This window comes from Lates calcarifer, unplaced genomic scaffold (assembly GCF_001640805.2).
Source record: "Lates calcarifer isolate ASB-BC8 unplaced genomic scaffold, TLL_Latcal_v3 _unitig_2328_quiver_1912, whole genome shotgun sequence".
Lineage (NCBI taxonomy): Eukaryota > Metazoa > Chordata > Actinopteri > Centropomidae > Lates > Lates calcarifer.
This window is the reverse complement of record NW_026116141.1, coordinates 1-20,019: the sequence shown is the minus strand read 5'-3', so window position 1 is coordinate 20,019 and position 20,019 is coordinate 1. Positions and strand designations below refer to the sequence as shown.

Here is a 20,019-nt window from a genome sequence, read left to right as displayed (position 1 = left end):
TGGTCCACAGGTAGTAGGTGACGGTGAGCACCCCCATCCGACAACACGCCTTGGACTCCATCGACGACAGACCCGACATCAAACTGCACAGGACAGAAAACAGAAAGAGGTGTAATTTAAATCTAATCAGGAACAGTAGTCAACAGAAGTTCCACCATGACAGAACTGATGTTCGGCTAAAAGGATAAACAATAACCAAACATAGACACATAGACACCAAAACGGCAATCTTGGTCCAGATCAAACTGAACCATGACTTGGTTTGTTGGTAGCGTGAAAACACTTTTTTTTGGATGGTTTTGACTTGACGAATCAATCTAGACTGCTGGTAGGTTTCTAGGCATCTGTGGGAATAATGAAACCACCATGTTTACTGGGGGTCCTCAGGAGGGTAGTCCTACCTGGATGTGATGAGAGGAAGAATAAGCATCTTCAACATCCTCATCAGCAGCTCTCCGGGAAAAGAGAAGTAGATCTTGGCCTGTGGATATAAATGAGTGAGAAAATATTTATCAGCTCAGGATTCACGTGAATGTTCTCAGCTATCTTATGTCATTGTCCACTGTAACAGCTGCTGAGGCTCATGGGTACTGTAGTATTCAGAGACATTCAACAGACCAACCTGAGGAGGAAAATGTCAGTTGTCAATAAGAATGAAAAACATCTGTAGGATTATTATTATTATCTGATGAACTAAACCTGAAGGATCAGAAACTTTAGTTGCTCACAGTTTATTTTCTGGAATAATCCAAAACACAATGAAAAAATCCCATTGTCTTTTTGTGGAGGAACCAGGCTGATGCTACCTTCAGGGTTGGACTGCAGAAATACGACATCCCTGCGTCACTCTATATGGGAAATGTTGTAGATACATTAATCTGCAAATTTGTGTTGTGACGGTTGTGAAACTATGTGTACTCAGATGTGAAATTGTGCGGAACAATCTGGAAACACATGGACCCAAATAACAAAGTGTACAGGGGCATTTATTAAAGTTTAAAAAGTTAAAGTTTAGCATCAAGGACCAGAAAAACACCTCAGGTACGTCTCTTAACAGGCTGGTTGTCTCTGAACTGTAAAGCTACTGTAAACTAAACATAGATCTGCAGGAAACCTCATCTCATAATCGTAAGGTAACTTACAACAGATGAGGACAAGGACAGGAATTAGCATGCTTCAGAACAACTCAAGTTCAATCAAGTTTTTCTTCAGTATTTACGTAATTCATAGAGAGTTGTCAGTACATCTAATATTACTTAGCAAAAAAGAACTAAGAGCTGGTTTGGCATATTTACTTTTCCAGGATGTTAAGAAACAAAGTCTGTAGCCTACTGTGTAACTAACTGAATCATGGCAACATGATACTAACTGTTTCCTGTAAAGATTCCTAAAAGCTAAAGAAACCTCCTAGCTGTTATTTATTCTTCTTCTATTTCTATTCTCCCACACTAAGAGCTGAGCATGTGACAGCAGGTCTGCAGTTTTCATCTATTTCAACTGTAACTGGGAGACATTTTGATGCCAGAAAACTGCTGCAAATCTGAAGGACTAATTTCACATGTGATCATAAACCAAGAGTTGTCTAAGTGGTCCATGACCTCCATGTTTCTGTCCGCTCTATATTCAGCTGCTGTTGAATTAGTCCGTCTGAGAGGGATCAATTCTTCCTGGAAAGACTCTTCACAGAGAAACAACACTATTTTAAACTAATGATCAAAATGCTCTGCAAATTATATGTTTAACAGGATTAAGTTTGGACTGAATTTTCTAAGAATTTTTCAGATGGGATGAAGATTATTGCTAAATTAAAAAAAAGAAAAAAACATAATCTACTGGGAATATTTTTTCCTCTAAAATATATGAGCTAATGTTTAATATTTGCAGGGCTGCAACTCAATTGATTATTTTTAATACTGATAAACTGTAAATGATGTTCTTGATATTCATTTCAATTAGAAAATATTTTTTCTCTTCATTCACTCCATGTTAATGTCGTCACATGATTTGTTATGTATGACTAAATGTCCAAAACCCATTCAGAGACATTTGAGCAGGTAGAACCAGGAAACGTTTTACATTTAAACCTGGTAAAATGACTGATTACTGATTGAGTTTGTTCCTCGATTATATTCTGTCATTTATTTTCCCAAAATGAAGGTATGAAAGGTCTTCAACACAATACAGGAGATAAAATTCTGATTTGGAAATATTAATTGATTTATGTTTTGTTGATGTAAAGGTAGTCAAATTTAAACACGTTCATGTTTAAAATGTTTTTGTCCTTAAAAGCCTGCAAATTCCCTGCAGAAAGACACTGGACCGGACTTCGGCATCTTTATCACTGGTCTTGTTTTAATCATTTAATTTAGTTATAGCTCCTCAAACTCATCCCTCTCTGAGAAGACAGCCACTTATTGAATGGAGGGATTAGTGACTGTGGATTTGGACTGGCTGTAGTCTCTCTGTGGTAGTTAATGCTCCCTGATACTGTTGGAACAGCATGTGCTACATAGAATTAAAGTGTCCCTGGCTCTATTAAAATAAAAATAACTTTAAAGTGGAGCTGAAATTAAGTTTAATTTTTGCTAAGAAATCAGCAGATATCCTTAGTGTTTGTTGTAGATTTATGATAAAAACTTCAATGACCAAAAGGAAAAAAACAAATGAAATGCAGTATTTTCACTAAGACAAGCTACTGTTTTCACATTAACTGTTTACAGTGGCAGAGGCAGATTTACCATCAAACTTTACAGTATTTTTTTTAAATAAAAGCAGCTTCTCTCTTTTTTATTTTATTTTTTACTGAGCTGACTAATTAAGCGAACATTACCTCCATGAACTGTTCAAAAACACTGTCTCAGGTAATTTTGTTGTTTTTTTTATTTTAAGCCAGTATAATTACTGAACTTGCTAGTTTGTATTAAAACAGTGTTTCACCTTTTACATTATCAGAAGTCTTTCAGAATGAGGACTAGCTAACATAACTACTAATGAGCTGCTAACAATAGCCTAAACTCTAATAGCTTTGAGACCCATTTATCACATGGACATGCTAGTTGTGTTTTCCTTTGTTTGTTTTTGAATCTATTTAATTTACCCTGAAGTCCAGCAAACCACTGTACTTAGCCAATGCTATGCTAGCTCTTGTCCATGGGAGTAATGCTCGTTAGCAGGACATGCTAATGATTGCAGCTCATGTTAGAGAGGACAAACACACTGTTTAAGTATTGGTAAGTGATGATGGAACAAATTAAATGAATTCCAGTGAGTTAACTGGTCAGTGAAAGGAAAGATAGTAACAAAACCAACATCAAAAGCAGGAATAAGTGCTAATATAACATTAGCAAGCTAGGCTAACTGCTTTGTAGCTAACTACTGTTAGCCTATTGTGCTAGCCTCCACTTTCTGAGTGAAATACAAACTAAACAGCACATTAGGTCGTCAAGGTGTTGAATGTTGTGAGAAGACAGATGGTTTAAAACCTTATTTCTAAAATATGTCCAAAACCCCCTTGGAAATAAGTTCAACACAAGAGCTTCATGGGAAATTTAAAGGAAAGTATCAATGGGAAAATATCAAAGGAAAGAATAAATGGAAAATCAAATGAAAAGTACATTTTAAGGAAAGTATCAGCACAGCAGCAGAACTCTTTAATCCTGAAAGGTGAGTCCTGAAGGAAAGAAAGTATTAACAGGAAATGTAAGTATAGTAAGTGTAAACGAAGAATTAAATGTCAACAGGAAGTAAAAAAGAAAGGATGGAAGGGAAATTTAAGGTTACGTAGGATCAACATGGGAGCTGAGAGTTTAAGTCCTGATGGGGGATTAAGGAAAGTATTAATTTCAAAAATAAAGTATCAATGGGGAATTTAAAGAGAGATAAGAATCCATGTGAGAGCTGATATTTTACATCTTGGTGGATGATTTGATGGGGAGGTTTACAGAGAGTATGAGCACAGCAGTAGAAATGTTAATCCTGACAGGTGAGTCCTGGTGGGAGGAAGGTATTAAGAAGAATTTGCAGGAAAGTATCAGCGTGCTGGAGCTGAAATGTCCTGACAGCAGGTGAGTCTTTACAGGAAATTTAAAAGAAAGTACGAACATGGATGTTTGATAGGAAGTGTTAACATGGGAGCTGAAAGGTTAAGAAGCCTGCAGGTGAATCCTGGTCTAGAGCAGGTAAGGTGTGGCAGGTGGGCGTCAGGTGAGTGGTACCTACCTGCGTGGACAGCTGAGTTCCTCTCAGCATGAAGCCCAGTGTGCATCCGGTCAGCACAGCAATAACAGACAGAGTCAGCAGCCCGTTCTTCTTCAGGAAATTCCTCACGGTCCTCTTCAGGTCCTCCTTCACCGTCACCTCGAAGAAGGTCTTGACTCGGTCCCCCATCGTCCTCCCTGCGTGTCCCGGAGCATATGAGCTGTGATCGGAGCGCGCCTCCTCCTCGCCGCTCGGTAACAGAAGCTCCTCCATGCCCTCCAAGTATTCTGGCGCACTTTTGTCTGCTTGGTGTGTGTGGCTGGCAGGGTGACAAACCTGTGCAAGCCAAGACGAGCTAACTTTTTCCAGTGAGGGATTAAATCATCACGGTCCGATCGGAGGCGGCGGCAGCAGCAGCAGGACGGCTGCAGGCAGGCAGGCAGGAGGACTAAGGACTAAGAGGCTTAGAGAGGTGGAATAAAACCTCACACGCCTTTGTTGTGGTATCTGGTTCTGCTGCTGGACCCAGTCCTGCTGTTGTTTCCGTTTCACTTCTTTTGGCTGAACCGCCGGGGTCAAAGGGTCGACGGAGAGGTCAGAGGATCCTGCAGGTTTACAGCTGCTGGACTCTCAGTGAACGGCTTCAACATGCAGAAATAAAGGATTTATCTGCTTTAAAATTAAGGTCAAAATCTGATTTTAAGTTTGTCAGGGTCTCTGCATGTTCAACAGGTCAGGACATCTAAGACCTAGAATACTATTTACATTCATTTACTGACATTTATATCAGAGTTTTATCACTATAGTCTGGCAACATTTCTTAATAGTATCATTAATTAATCATGAAACTTACTCTGGACCTGGATAATCAACAGAAGAAAAACTGGATGTAAGGAGTAACCAAACGATAACTAAACTACTGACGATCCACTATGAATTTTAAATAACACTAGAGATGCAGATTTTTAGCCAAAAGAAATCACACATGAAAACACTTTTAAAAGTGAAATCACTGCAGGCTAAAAAACACATTTAAGACTTTTGAAAATTCATTGTAAGACTTTTGAATATCTTTAAAGACTTTTTTCTTATATAAAAGCTTTTAAAAACTTTTAAAGACCTACACACCCTAGTTTGTGAAACGGTGTGGTGGTTTCTCATCTTTTGGAAACCTGGAAATTATTTGTGCATTAGAAGTCAAAGTTTATAAATATTTACAAAAGATTTATGATTATAGAAGAAATGTGAGAATGTCTAAAAAATGTACAAACTCAAGTTTTTTTTAAATCACAGCTTTACATCTGAAAGGACCAAAACGTCTTTAAACTTAAATGAGTGTGTTCTGTAGTTTGTGTTCACATGTTCACATGTAACTGTAGATTTTCCTTGTAAATAAAACATTTTTGTTTTTTATAGATTTTTTGTTTTGCCATCTTTACTTTTCATTGTTCTATTTTACTGTTTAGATGATTTTATACAATTTCACGGTAAAACTCTATAAATCAAAGCCTTTCAGTTTCAAAAGACAATCATCAAATATTGTTAAAGAATAACTACTACTTACTAACTACTAATACTTCTGTCTGAGGAAACTACAGCTGTGTTTCATCCTGTGTTGTATAACAACACTGAGCCTTGGGAAAATAAAGAAAGTCTAAACAAAATTTGAGCACAAATGATAGAAACACTGAGGTTACAGGTGAAGACCTTTTTTTACCCCGATCTGTGTCTGTAAGACTTGAACCACTCCATAAAGACTACAGCTGCAGTTCCTCAGATGTCCACTAGATGCTGCTACAAGATTCAACAGCGACGGAAGCCCGCAGTGAATACCACTGATCAACTCTCTGGATTTTCTCTGCTAAAAAACAGACATTTCTGTCTTGTTAGAGACCAGTGTCAGAACGATCTGATTTAAGTTCTGTTCGGCAAACATCTTTGAAAAGAAGAGTATGAGGAACAGACAAAGATGAAGGTGGAAGTCGTCAAACTCTGAAAGAAAGAAATCACCATCTTTCACAGCACAAGAAAATCAAACAAGACCACACCAGTCCAGACTGCTAAAAAAAAGACATGAACAGATCTGTTCTGACTGGAAACAGTTTATGTTGAGTTTTTTTTTCACAAAGTTAAATCTTGGACCAGTCGACTTCCCTCTCAGCTCTTCTTCATCACATTACAGTCAACCTGAACTCTGAGATTAATCCAGGACCCAGCTCAGGTCCAGGTCCTGACGTTAGTTAGGGTTTATGGACGCACGCTCTAAACTGTGCCAAATAAACAAACAAACTCAGGTGCATCAGTCCTAATCCAATCACTGCCATTAGATTCCTGGAACCACACCAAGACCAGGTCTGGTATTTCTGAGGGACAGGAAGCGGCCGTGACGCAACAATTAACCCGGAGGTCAAACAGAGTCCAACACAAACTGACGCAAAGTCACACAGACAATATCAGACTCAAAGGCTCAGGAAGACGAAGAGTCAGGGGGAAGTAAATTAATAAAATGTCCAACAGACTAAAAGGAAATAATCATCTCCAGCTTAAAGCTCCTCAGCATTGGATCTGATCACTTCCTCTCACTTCCTCACTCTGGATTTTTGTAGTTATTTCCAGTCATAGCTCATTAATTGGTGAAATTTTTGAGGATTATTTGGCCATTTTATGCCTCAATTATCAGGTGAATAATAGAGAGATGGAGGACGGAAAACAACATGAAACAACTGGACGTGAACCAAGACCTTCCACCTCTTTACCACCAGATTACGTCTGGTTCACAAACATTGGTTTTATCCAGAGAACCAGGTCCAGGTTCAGGTCCAGGAGGTTTAAGTTGGAGATTATTATTTTCTTTTAGTTTGTTTCAGACATTTTGTTACTTTACTTCTAAAGAGTAAGTGAGTTCAGCTGACTGTAGTTCTGGTCCCTGAGGAACTGTCCAGTCGCCTTCGACTCTAGCACTTAAGACTACCATGACCTGGATGACTGTGATCCTACATAGACCCGGTTCCAACTGAGAACCAACTTTTTAGCTTCTCTTCTTCTTTTTGGTCCAAATGCTCTGAATGGTTCAAATTTAAGTGCAGGAACTGGAACAGAACCAGTTCCATGTTGGCAGTAAAGGGATTTCTGAGGTTTACGGTCGGCACTGTAAACCTCTCAGCCTGCATGTTTTTTCAGGTCGTCCATCACATTCACGTTAACGTATTTCAGTGACGACTTGAGGGAATTCCCTCAAATCTGGAGAAAACATTCATTTGGATTCAAGGGTGAACTGTTGAGAATTTGGTGGTCAAAGGTCAAAGGTCAGGCTTTTTTAAAACCCTTTATTAATGCGTCCTTCTCAGTAAATTTGTCTCCTTGTTCAACATCAAGTTGAGCGACAGGAACTGCTCCGTCCTCCCTCCAAGCCGAGGTCAAACCCTAAACTCCTCCTGTCCAAACAAACCTCCACTGAACCCTCCACTTTGTTTTTATCCTTACCAGGTTTGTTAGCTTGTGGCTGCTCTCATACGTCCTGTGATGTGTTGAGTTCATGAGAATCCACTTCATCGTCGACTCGTCGTCGCTCAGGTTAAAATAAAATCATTGACACCTGCTGATGAAGAGACATGAGTGAAAACACAACAGGGTTTAGATCAGAACAGAGCTACAGCAGAGGGAATACTGACCTTACATTCAGTCCACATGAACCGTCATGTTGAACTGTAGCTGTTTACGTCACAGAAATAAACCAAGTTGAGTTTATAATGACTATGATAATAATCTGTTTAATTTCAACTGACACAAATTAGAAATACAACAGAATAATAAATACAAAACTGTTCAAGATCACAATATGAGCACATACAACGATGAAAATCTCATTAAATAAAGCCAGATGTACATGGATTTACAGTATCCTGACTCTTTAAAAAGGCTCCAGTGAATCTGTGTTCATCAGAGTTTACAGCTTCATCTGACACAGCAGGTTTATACAAAACAAAAGAGGAGTGTTGTTAAAGAGAAACGCAGTCATAAGCTTTAATATACACTGAGTGGCCACTTTATTAGGTACACCCGTACAATACAGCTGTTGTTCTGCCTTCACAGAGTTTTGTAAAGTTCTGAGGTCAAAGTTAAAGCTGGAGTTCTATTGCATGTGTTTCTAATTCTACAAACACCTCTGAGCAGGGACAGGTTGGCCCCGGGGCCGATCACCACTTCACTGTTTAGACTCTTCTTGTTGGAAAGTCAATAAACCAACCAGAAAGAGCTGCGTGACGGCGATAAAAGTGCACATGAATGATTCAAAACAACACGTAAGAGGTAGAAAACAAACGCAGAGACAGGAAACAATCAGAGGCTAAAACATATCCACATCATCTGCTGTCGTTTCGTCTCTTCAGGGTTAAATGTTGCTCTCTCAACACTTACAGTGGCCTCAATGTTAAACCATGGATATAAATACAACACCTTCACAAAGGTGTCAATGAAACCACCAAATATTAAAAGCTTCATACAAGTCGACTTCACGGCTGAACACCTGGATTCCACAGGTGTACCTAATAAAGTGAACACTCAGCGTATATAAGACAAACCAACCTCTAAACATGTAATGAACTGTCACCTTCACATCAGTGTCACTAAGGTCGGCCGCACCTGTAACCACACCTGGCAGTGATGTCACAGAGTACACCTGTGCATCACTGCAGCCAGGTGAGAGGTTAAAGGCACTGTGGAGCGATCTTTATAAGAGCAGGTGTCTGTTTGTGACACTCAGCTCCGCCAGTGTTTCAGAGAAGTAGGAATGCACTGAAAAAAAAAAAAATCAACGAAGAAGAAAAAAAAAGTTTTGAGGAAGAAGCTGCAGTGAACTGGTTTCTATTTCTCTGTTTACAGGAAACTTTCAACTGTTTTCATTAAGTTTCATTTTAAAAACTTTGTCAATAACTTTGTTATTTTTCAGTTTGGACCACGTCAGAGACACAGCTCAGTTTCTTCTCATCCAGCTGCTCCAGATGTTTCTGCCTCTCACAGCTGGACTCTTATTACAGAGGAGTTAAAGGAACAGTTCCATGTTTTATGGAGTCAGATGTTCAGATGTGTTCAGGATCAGTCTGAACTTCTGAGTTTCAGCCTGAATTTCCAAAAACACTGAACTGCTCCTTTAAGCGTGTTCCTTTGGTATCGCTGTGTGAGTCACTGACTTCCTGTCTGTCACCACTTGATGAAGACGAGCGCGGCGAGCGCTGCGTAGCCGAGGATGAGGAAGAGCACTTTGAGGAGCCGGTCCTGTTTGTCGTCCAGCTCCCGGGACAGGATCTCGAAGAAGGTGACGAACAGGAAGGTGCCGGCGGCGAGTCCCTGCAGCACCACCGACACCACGCCGCCTGCCAGCGTCTGAGCCGACTCGATGCCCATCCCCACCACCACGCCCAGCGGGATCATCAGGCCCACCGCCACGCCCAGCTTGGCGGCATCCCTCATGCCCAGCGACGCCTTGGCCACACTGACCCCGAGGGCGACGGCGGCCAGCGTCTCGTGCACGGCCACGCCCAGGAAGAGGCCGCCAAGCTTGGCTCCGTCCTCCTGCAGGCCGAGCGCCAGGCCCTCGAACACCGAGTGAGCCGACAGAGCCAGGACCAGGCTGGCCAGCCGCAGAGGCCCCGCCCCCGCCAGCTCGGCCGGGCTGAAGTGTCCGTGCTGGTGCCCGTGGGAGCGGTGACCGCCGCCGCCTGGCGAGCCCCGCGCCGAGGAGATGAAGGGTGTGTCGTACTCTGAGTCGCTGCCGGCCTCCGAGCCGCCGGCGTTAAAGGTCTCCAGGTCGATGAAGGACGGTTTCTCCTTCCTGAAGGTGAGGACGGCCTGCTCCACAAACACGGTGAGGAAGAAACCGAGCATCATCATCGTCTCAGCCAGAGGATAATCACTGCTGATCTGCAGCTGCCTGAACACATCGCCCACCTGAGGACAGGAAACACAGTCAGGTGGACCAGCTGAGAGTTCTGTTCAGAGACTCCTGATACAGAGGAGGTGGACAAAATAACAGAAACACCTGTCCCTACATGTCCTGACAGCTTTAAAGGAGGGATGGACACAACAAGAACCAGTCAGAAAGAGCTGGTATCTGATGTATTTGTAGTTTTCTACTGTTAAAGAGCCAGAATCTCACGGCAGCTCGTGTCTCAGCCGAACACGGCGTCTACGTGTTCGTACGGCGAGACATTAAACTGCAGTGTTTCCCTCAGTTACCTTGTCTCTGACGGCGGGCAGCAGAGCGTTGAAGCAGGTCGCGAGGAACACGCCTCCTCCAAACGAGTTACAGAGCGACAGCGCCCTCCTGTACCTGTGCGCCTTGTCGTAGTCGACCAGCAGGAGGCGCACAGGGACCAGCACGCCGGCCAGCACGAGGCCGAACAGTCCCAGCAGGCCGAGCAGCTTCGCCACCAGGATCTGCATCCTGAAGCAGAAAAACCCAGAGGACGCTAAAGCCAAGACGACGTCATCATCCTCCACCTCTGCTGCTTCTACTGGACTCTACTGCTGCTTCTACTGCAGGAGACACAGACTGAGTGGAGACACGAAGGAACAAGGAAGTGCAGATCAGACCACAATAAAGCAGAGTGAACCAGTCCACCTGGACTCTTCACCTGAGGATCAGACTCAGAATCAGGATCAGTTTAATTCCTGCAAAATGTGTCTGTAACATTATAACTATAGAAACACATTAAAGCTTTGCATTAAACCCTCATTGAACACGGTTTGACTTTTATTCCTGAATCATTTATTTCCTGATCTGGATGATATCACTGCATAAAATACAGAGAAAAATACTTTTACTCCAGGATGTAGTGGATTAGTGGCATGAAAAGAAAATACTCAAGTAAAGTACAAGTACCTCGACACTGAAGCTAAGTGCAGTACTCAGTAGATTCATCACATATGTCACATTAAAGAACAGAACAGTGAATCTATCTGAAAGTTTCTCTTCAGTCTGAACATTAAACACTTTAAACCTTCATCCTCGCTGAGTCAAACTTACAAATCGTTTGTTTGTTTGTTTGTTTGTTTGTTTTTATCCGTTTTTACCGTTAAATTCAAGCAGGAAGCGACGACGTCAAATTACACAACCTTACTTCCGGTTCCTGTCAGGAACTTCAAAATAAAACATTGAAAACGAACTAAAACATTAACTCTCTGACTCTCTTCAGGCCACGTTTCTTCACTCGTTATTATAAACTTATTTAACAGACCGACTCTCACCTCTTCAGCTTTAATAAACACATTCTAATAGATTACGTTAAAAATAAAATCATCTCCACTTCCGCTCCTGCTCTTAGCTAACAGCGGCTAACTTAACTGCTAACAGTCGTTAGCTTCCCTGCAGCTAAACCCATCGCTAACACCTGAACACTCCGGAAATAAAGGGAAACAGCTGTTTACACCTGTGTTACTCAGACTAAACAACGACCTCACCTCAACACAACAACATCAAACACAAACATGAGTCGGATTGAACGTGTTTACCTGTCCGCTCCTCGTCCTCTCCTCCAGCAGGTGGATGAAGACGCTTCCTCGGCTACGTCACGCACTCCCTGGGCTCTGAGTGGTGAGTTTTCTAATGACGTAGGCAGTGATGTTGTAAGGAAGTGAACTTCGGATGTTTACAAAAAATATATTTATACATTAAATTAAAAATAAGGTGAAACACATTTCCTTTAAATGAAAATTAAACTATAAAATGTATTTATGGAGATTTAAACGTTTTTATTTTCTTTATTTATTTGTTTTATTATTATGTCATTCTGTTGTCTCTGTAGCAAAAAATTACTGAAGTGGTTTCCAAAGTAAAATTAAAAATTAGTAGTAGTAGTGTTATATTCAAAATAAGAGAGGTTTATTTTTAAAAATGACATAAAATCTTCCCAGTAAATTCTCCAGACGTGAATATTTGTTTTGTTTGTTTGTGCTGATGAAACATGTGTATTTCTACCTTCAAAGTGTAATTTTGGTCTGATTTAAAGACTGTTAGTCACTGTTTTAAAGAATTCTTTATTCATTGACAGAAGTTTTCAGGTTCAGTTTAATTCATTGTCTAATTTCTTTGTCCTTTAACTATAAAATGTTTTTTAAAAAGCAACAGGTTTATAAAATATTTTTTAGAGTTATTATTTCAGTTTATTTAAATTCCCTTCTGTATGTTTACACATCCTGATGCCTACTTTTGCTTTTAGTTGTGATATTTCTAAATACATTCAGCTGATAAATACTTTACCACTTTATTTACCCCCAGGACTGATGCTAAAACCAGGAAGTCAGTTAGCATGTTAGCACTTCCTGTTCCCTCGTCCCAAAGTCAGTGTGTTTCTGGTGAAATGTCTGAAATAAGGTCTGTGTTTTTAACGTGGGGCTAACGTGTGAATTTCCCTCCGTATGCGTGAACACGTCGTGCAGGGAAACAAACCTCAGGAGTGAAAACTCGTCAGACAGGAGGAGGTAAAATGTTGAGATGCTCTTTTTAATTTCCAAACTGTGTTGAAACAGCTGCTCCTCTCAGCTCCATGTGACCGAGGAGTTTCACCTGCCACACAGGATTAGTTCATTTACACTAAATCAGCCCTGATATTCACTCACTCACTCACTCATTCACTCACACTCTCACACACTCACCATAAACAAGGTACTGGACCAAAAATTGCATTCAAAGTTACACTGTGTAGTTTTTAGAGGAAAAAAAAGACATTTCAAGCGTCAGGTTTAATCTCTGCTGACCTGCCTCTCTACAGCTGTTTAACACCTGGGCCCATGTTGCTGTCAGAGCTCGATTTATTAGAATTAATCAGTGTTGGATATCAAAGTGTTACGTCAAAATGTTCTTCCTAAAAACCACACAGAGCCGCAGGAAGTGGGTGGTGGTGGTTTTTTTGTTTTTTTGGTGAAGTGGCTCCTGAACCAAACGGGACGCCTCGCTCTCTCTCTCATGCAGGAATTACTCAGTGATGGAAAAAACAAAAACTTCCTTTTAGTCCTTCGAGTTATAATGATCCAAATCAGAAAGAAAAAAAGGAACAGACGGTCGTTACGTCTCCTCCACACGTAAACCTGCCGAACCTGAAACACAGAGGAAGTAAAGAGAAAAGAAACGTCACGTCACTGAGGAAAGACGAACAGATCTACAGGTTCATCTCTGCTTCTGCTCTGGATCATAGGAGACTGACTGAGTCATGTTATGGTGAGTTACAGTGTCAGGAGGACAGGAGGCAGCTACAGATTACATGAGTCTGCAGAGGGCTTTTCATTTGAAATGATGGTTACAGGAAGTGGAGACAGTCAGGACCTGGTTGAAGTGAGTAGTTGAGTTAGACAGTAATCAGAGTACTCACGGTCTCTGATGTCACGGCTGCTCCTCGTTGCTGCTGGGCGTTCGGTTGCGGATTTGACTCCTCAGCTGTTCGATGAGTTCTGGGTTCTGCTGCTGCATCTGCTGAGCAAACTGTTGACCTCTGCAACACAAACAGCACAAACACCTGTGAACACCCACCATCCAACCACCCACCCTGCTCCGCCTGCCTGCTGAGGAAACGCCTCTTATGATCAGCGTTTCACTTCACACCCGTCTGTACGTACGCCTGGATCAGTCCTGATAAATCTCCGGCTCCGGCTGCTCCAGGAGCTGCAGCTCCAGCTCCGGCTCCGGCTCCGGCTCCGGCTCCAGGGGCCACACCTCCTCCTACTCCACCTCCCATCCCACCGTACGCCCCAGACATCATCCCCGACATCCTGGAAGAGAACGAGCAGACAGGACGTCAGCTTCAACAAACACGAGAGGAAGAAGAAACGACAAGTGAACGAGGAAGTGAACGCGACTCACAGCTGCTGGACCTGAGGGTTGTTCATCAGAGATGACGCCTGCAGAGACAAAGTATTCAGATCAACAACCAGAGAACAAAACATTATGGATCCTTTTAGTTTAACCAGAAACATCTCTACATATCTCTACCAGACTCCATTGACAAAAACAGGGATTTAACCAGGAGCTGCTGGAATACCACTGCCTCCATCTGTTAGTGTGTCTGTGTTACTGTGTGGTACTTTTACTGCAGTAAAGTATCTGATTACTTCTTCCTCCACTGAAAGTCTCACAGTAACACAGACACACTAACAGATGGAGGCAGTGGTATTCCAGCAGCTCCTGGTTAAATCCCTGTTTTTCTCTATGGAGTCTGGTAGAGATAAAGAGCTCAGTCTCTGTAGGAATCTGTTCCCTCACTTTGGTTTGATTGTGGTCAAACAAACAGAGTCTGAGGTCTCACCATGTTCATGAAGCCGGGGTTACTGAGCAGACCGGCCAGGTCCACCCCGCCCATCCCCGCCGTCTGAGAGAGAGAGAGAGAGAGAGACACAGACATGAACAGCGGCCCGTCACAGAGTCTCTGCTCAGGTTAACTCGGTGTCTTCGTACCGGACTGGAGGTCTCCATCTTCTCCTCTGCGATCTTCAGGTTGGTTTTGTACGTGTCGTTGTCGGGGTCGAGCTCCAGAGCTTTCTTATAGTAACTGGCTGCTTCTGTGTGTTTGTTGAGGCTGGCCAGAGCCAAACTGAAACAGGAAGAGGAAACCGTCAGGGTCCAGCCTGAGCCTACCCCTGCCCCCTCCTGCTGCCGTGCTCTTACCCCATCCTGCCGTAGGCTTTGCTGTAGTTGGGGTCGATGCTGATGGCCTGTTCACAGTCCTGCACCGCTCCGGCGTAGTTCCCCAGTTTACTGTAGGCTGCAGCCCTGCACAGCACAAACACAAGCTTAACAGACAGAGGCCTTTCTACCACTTCACTTTGTTTCTGCAGCGTCACAGAGAAAAACTGTACAGATCCAGTTCAGACAGAAAACAGAAAAGACTTTAAGACTTTATCTGACAGAGATGAAATGAAAACACAGTTCAACACCTCAGTTCCACCTGATATCAGCAGGTCATCTGTGTGGGAGGGTTAAATCCAGCAGGATGTTTTACAGTCTGACTGAGACTGGATCTGGATCTGGATCTGGATGGTTTGGATTTGATGTTTCACGGTCTGAACATGTGTGTTTGTGTGTGTGTAGTAGGGACAGTAGCAGACGTCCAGCTGTTTAAAGTTCAGTTTGAATATTTCATCATGTGCTGTAGAGTTTTAATATCAGTTTTATTTCAGAGTAGCTGAGCTCTATTAGCTTTGGTTTAGCATTTGGTGGAAGGTTTAGATTTTTTTCTCGATGGAGCCGATACTGAGAGAAAACAGATGGAACTAGTTTTTCTTCTCTGTCTTCTTGCTTTGATTTGTCTTATTAACAATGTTATTACTGTCTGATCTGACTGATCACTGTGTTTGTGTCTCTGACTCGCTGCCTTCATGAGGCCACAGATGTCAGAGACACCTTCAGAGTAATAATGATGAACTGAAGATTCATCCTGCTGAGGACTGATGGACATGTCAGACAGACAGCCGTCACCTCTCTGACCTGTTGCAGTAGTAGACGGCGTTCTGAGGGTTGAGGGCGATGGCCTTTGAGTAAAACTCGACAGCAGCTCCAAAGTTCTCCACCTTCATCTGGTCGTTACCTGCAGCCACAAAACACAGGAGAGTAAAGCTGAGCAGAGATCAGCTGCTGGAGCCTGTGATCGGTGATCGTCCTCGTCTCACCGTCAGTCTTCAGCCGCTCCGCCTCGGCTCTCTGCTCCTCACTGATGGAGTTCGGGGTGGAGTTGTTGTTGACCTGCGACTGAGCTGGATGCTGCCGCAGACACACACACACACACACACACACACACACACACAGTGAGTCAGAGTCACAGCCGGGACAACGAGCAGCAACATGACGCCATCACTGCGTCAGTAAACAGGAGGACGTTTCTCTACCTTCGCTGTGGCCGAGGCAAAGATCTCCGGTAACGTCATGGGGACGGCGAGGCTCTGGTCGTCGGTCGACACTTCAAACGCCGTCTCCAAACACTGAACAGCAACTGCAGGTGAGGAAGGTAATGGATTACAACCTGTAACTGATTCCTCAGTTAATAAAGAGTCATTCTGAGGCTGATGTTTACCCACAATCCTCCCTGCTGATCTCACTGCAGGAGCTTTACGCCCCAACACTCAGGTTTCAGATTCACATCGTTAACAAGTGACAGAACGACTGCGTCACGTTCACGCTGTGTTAAATCAACATTTCAGACATGAACTCTCTCCTCTACAGATCACATCACATATCATCACATTTTCACTCCAACTGTGAATCAACCATCAGCCTCTTCAATGAGCGCGCTCAGGAAACCCTGGGTCGACTGACGAGGTGATAAGAGATAATCAGAGCCCAAGCTCAGCTCCAGGAGCAGGAGCAGAACAGAACCCGTGACAGAACCCAGAGAACCAGCAGAGCAGCAGGTCTGGGTCTGTGTTGGATGAGGACTCACCCTCCAGACTCTCCTGGGCCCCTGAGGACAGATTCCCTGACTGGAGCTGATCGTGGAGGAACTGGATGATGGAGAAGGCGAGACGCTTGTTGTCTGTCATGGTGACGGAGGCTCAGACCTCTCTGTGTTCACTGAGGGAGGGAGACCCTGCAAACAACAACAACAACAACAAAGGACTGGACGTTATTTATGTTGACGCCATGATAAATGTCACATACATTATTCCTCATGTCAGAGTCTGAATCAGTTTATTCTCCCAGTAAGTTTGTGTTTTAAATGAATTTAATGAGCGCGCACACTGTGACAATAAAACCATAATGAACACATGTGACCATTATGTATTTATGTACAGTGTAAAGGCCAGTGGGTGAAAATAAAGGCACATTTAACTAAGCTATCTGGTTATGTAGCTCCCGTTAGCATTAGCCTGGAGAATATTCCGGCAGCTGAGGCTCAGAGAGGCTAACAGCTAACAGCTAACACTAGCTATCTTTGTACATGAATCCTAGTGAAGCGAGCTGCCGCTCACAGCTGAAAAGAAGCGGATATTTAACTGTAATCAGTTTGTGTAAAGCACCGCTGCTCACAGTGAAAATGTCACTTTGAACCTTAACTCATTCACTGTAAACAGCAGGTTCGTCTTAGCTTAGCCTGCTAGCACGCCGACAAAATAGCAAACACACAGGGCACGCTTCTCTTACGTCTGTCTGCCGTAACTTGGGAAGTCAAATTTTACCAAACTCCAGTCAAAATTCTGTCAGTTTAACGCCGGCTCGTAATCAGCAGCAGGAAGTGAAAGTTACAAGAGATTTATCAGAAAAGGCGACACGCTGGTCTCCTGTAGAGAAGATAGTTGACTCATCGGGTGGGAACCCATCTCAACAGAATGTGACTCAGACCACTGGTTTCTTATTTTAGCCTGTCACCACCTTCCATCACTATGGAAGTGACTGTTCAACCGAGGGGGAACCCGTTGCTAAAAGCTGTAATTGTATAAATATCTACGTTAATTTGATTATGGAACTTATGCCGAATTAAAGAGTGGTTCTTGACAGTTTATTACACGTCCTGAACTTTGTACAAACACACACAGGGTTCTACACAGAACCAAAACCGAGTTCTATTCCTAGAGTTTTGAAAGGAGATTGGCGTGACGTGTTCTCCAAGCCACAGCGGCACGATGCTAACGGTTAGCTAGCTAGCTTATCACATTCCGCTGACTGCTATGAATCTGCCGTTCACCAGACACCATCAGGCGGCCTGATCTAACACGATAACACGGTAGCGTGTTTGTCTTACCAGCTGCCTTTTCGGTGTGGACTGTCCCGGTAACGAAGAGTTGACGTTAGCTCCGCTGCTTCGAGGGTTCGTAGCCGTCGGCTTGTCGCAGAATTATGATGTCACGCAAAGGCGCCGCTGTCCCTCTAATTTGAGAAGGTTTCAAACTGTGACCTGGAAGTATCTCAGTATATCTTTTTTTCCCCAAACTTTATTTCACAATTTACTGAAACATTTCAATTTGAAATACACATCAATTTACAAAAAGAACTCATTTGAGGAAACATTTGCTTGCATTTGAAACACTACAAGCTTCCTACCTCAGTGTATCTCCTTCAGCGGAGGAGACACTGGGAGTTCCTTCACTAAAGGACTCTGTGGCTCTTCCTCTGTTGTTCTTTATGATATTTTACAAACCAACAGAGCAGATCAGTCATTGTAAACAAAACAGTTACACTGAGGATTCTCTACCCAGAGCATGTGGTGTGAGTGCTTAGGTTGTCAGTGGTGTTGTTGTAGTGTGGATGAACTGGAGCTGACCTCTCAGGGACGGAGGGAATCCTTCTTTCAGAAAACCCTTGGTGGGTTGATTAATTCCTTCTCAGAGAAAATCAAATTAAAATTAAATCCTCAACACCAGGGCTTTGTCTTTTATGATTTTTTATTGACAAATATATGTTGACACACGAATAAAGCAGGCTAGAATTAATAAACCAAATCTGATCCAAAGCTAACAGTACTGTGTGTCCATCATTGACTATTTCTATGGCTCAAATGTTAAACACTGGCTCCCAACCTCCACATAAAAATAAAAGATGAACATTCTGCACTACAAATCTACTGACTCTATCATTAACACTGGTCTATAATAAAAGATGAGGCAAAACAAAACTATATTCTATCATAAGTAACAAAAGGAAGATGATTAAATGTTCAGTGAAGCACCTGAAATAAGCATCAAATGATTCAAACTGAAAGAAAAGGATTAAATGATGAATGAAGACGTTTCTTAAAAACAATGTACATGTCATCAAGAAAATGATCAGATGATAAAAGTGAGTAGATGATAAAAACGAATGAAGTCTCCTTGTAACGAATCTTTAACAGAATAACAGAACATGGTCCAGTCAGAGCCTCTCTACACACAAGCTGCTGCTGCTGCTGCTTCAACATCTGGATCATCAGGACACAGCTCATCCTCACTTCCAGCTGCAGAGAGAGAGAGACAGAGCAGAGAGGAGGTCAATCAGTGTTTACAGAGACTCTTCATCAGCTTCTGGCTGATCTGATTGGCTGACTGTTCTCTGTCTCTCTGTCTTTCTGTCCAATCCTGAAGCCTGTCACCATTCTCCTCTCACAGCTTCACTGAGGAAAGCAGCCACTGAGAAGGTCCCAGCTTTACAGGAAACACTGGATCTTTGCTCTGATACTAACTGTGTTTAGGACAATACTGATGGAAGCAGCATGGACTGACTCCAAATACTGACCCCAGATCATCCAGTCTATAGTATGGACTCTGCACAAGATCATACAGCTCCTTCACGTCTGGTTCCTGCAGGTAGTTGTCTCTCAGGTTCAGATCTCTCAGATGGGAGGGGTTGGACTTCAGAGCTGAGACCAGAGAAGAACAGCTGATCTCTGACAAACTGCAGTCATACATGCTGAATAAAGAATAAAAGATGGAGATAAAATCATTTATAATCCAGTCAGATCTGTCCTAATCAATGATCTTTTCTCTACAATAATAATAATAATAATAATAATAATAATAATAATAACACCTTACAATATAAGATTGTCAGTTAATGCAGTGAAACACATCAAACCAACAGTTCAATTCAATTAAATTCAATTCAATTTTATTTATATAGCGCCATATCACAACAACAGTCATCTCAAGGCGCTTTTCATATAGAGCAGGTCTAGACTCTTTAAAATAGGTATTTACAGAGAGAGACCCAACAGATCCACCATGAGCAGCACTAGGAGACTGTGGAGAGGAAAAACTTCCTTTAAGAGGCAGAAACCTCGAGCAAAACCGGACTCAGGGTGGGAGGGGCCATCTGCCTCGACCGGTTGGGTTAAGAAGAGGGGGAGGGGGGATGCCTCCCATTCTACTCCT

At 42.7% G+C, this 20,019-nt stretch overlaps 3 protein-coding genes and 1 long non-coding RNA gene across 8 annotated transcripts; all 4 read right to left on the bottom strand.

Moving 5' to 3' along the window:
- Nucleotides 1-4: 4 nt before the first annotated feature.
- Nucleotides 5-4,965, bottom strand: LOC108892668 (excitatory amino acid transporter 5-like; the record flags this gene model as incomplete). The annotated part of the gene is made up of 3 exons (XM_018690360.2): nt 4,219-4,965; nt 402-481; nt 5-83 (listed from the first exon to the last, which is right to left on the bottom strand). Coding segments are annotated over exons 1-3 (411 nt in total), but the record flags the coding sequence as incomplete, so codon positions are not given.
- Nucleotides 4,966-7,947: 2,982 nt separating this feature from the next.
- LOC108892671 (zinc transporter ZIP3) lies at nt 7,948-11,788 on the bottom strand. Of its 3 annotated transcripts, none has more exons than XM_018690364.2 (3): nt 11,707-11,788; nt 10,432-10,731; nt 7,948-10,143 (listed from the first exon to the last, which is right to left on the bottom strand). In XM_018690364.2, the coding sequence occupies exons 2-3, from the start codon at nt 10,636-10,638 to the stop codon at nt 9,397-9,399; spliced, it is 954 nt and encodes a 317-aa protein (XP_018545880.1). In that variant the 5' UTR covers nt 10,639-10,731; nt 11,707-11,788; the 3' UTR covers nt 7,948-9,396. The 3 variants fall into 3 exon arrangements, with proteins under 3 accessions (XP_018545880.1, XP_018545883.1, XP_018545881.1); XM_018690367.2 differs by having other exon boundaries at nt 10,432-10,639; nt 11,707-11,772; XM_018690365.2 differs by having other exon boundaries at nt 10,432-10,747; nt 11,707-11,767.
- Nucleotides 11,789-12,676: 888 nt separating this feature from the next.
- Nucleotides 12,677-18,038, bottom strand: LOC108892670 (small glutamine-rich tetratricopeptide repeat-containing protein alpha). 3 transcript variants are annotated; one of them, XM_018690361.2, is made up of 12 exons: nt 17,919-18,038; nt 16,620-16,766; nt 16,069-16,172; nt 15,853-15,943; nt 15,671-15,770; nt 14,852-14,956; nt 14,642-14,777; nt 14,493-14,555; nt 14,051-14,088; nt 13,807-13,959; nt 13,563-13,682; nt 12,677-13,290 (listed from the first exon to the last, which is right to left on the bottom strand). In XM_018690361.2, the coding sequence occupies exons 2-11, from the start codon at nt 16,717-16,719 to the stop codon at nt 13,574-13,576; spliced, it is 999 nt and encodes a 332-aa protein (XP_018545877.1). In that variant the 5' UTR covers nt 16,720-16,766; nt 17,919-18,038; the 3' UTR covers nt 12,677-13,290; nt 13,563-13,573. The 3 variants fall into 3 exon arrangements, with proteins under 3 accessions (XP_018545877.1, XP_050923965.1, XP_018545878.1); XM_051068008.1 differs by lacking the exon at nt 17,919-18,038 and adding an exon at nt 17,356-17,491; XM_018690362.2 differs by lacking the exon at nt 17,919-18,038 and adding an exon at nt 17,321-17,345.
- Nucleotides 18,039-18,546: 508 nt separating this feature from the next.
- On the bottom strand, nt 18,547-20,013 carry LOC108892669 (uncharacterized). The gene is made up of 2 exons (XR_001962502.2): nt 19,385-20,013; nt 18,547-19,106 (listed from the first exon to the last, which is right to left on the bottom strand). It is a non-coding gene; the product is annotated as an uncharacterized LOC108892669 (long non-coding RNA).
- Between the last annotated feature and the right edge of the window lie 6 nt (nt 20,014-20,019).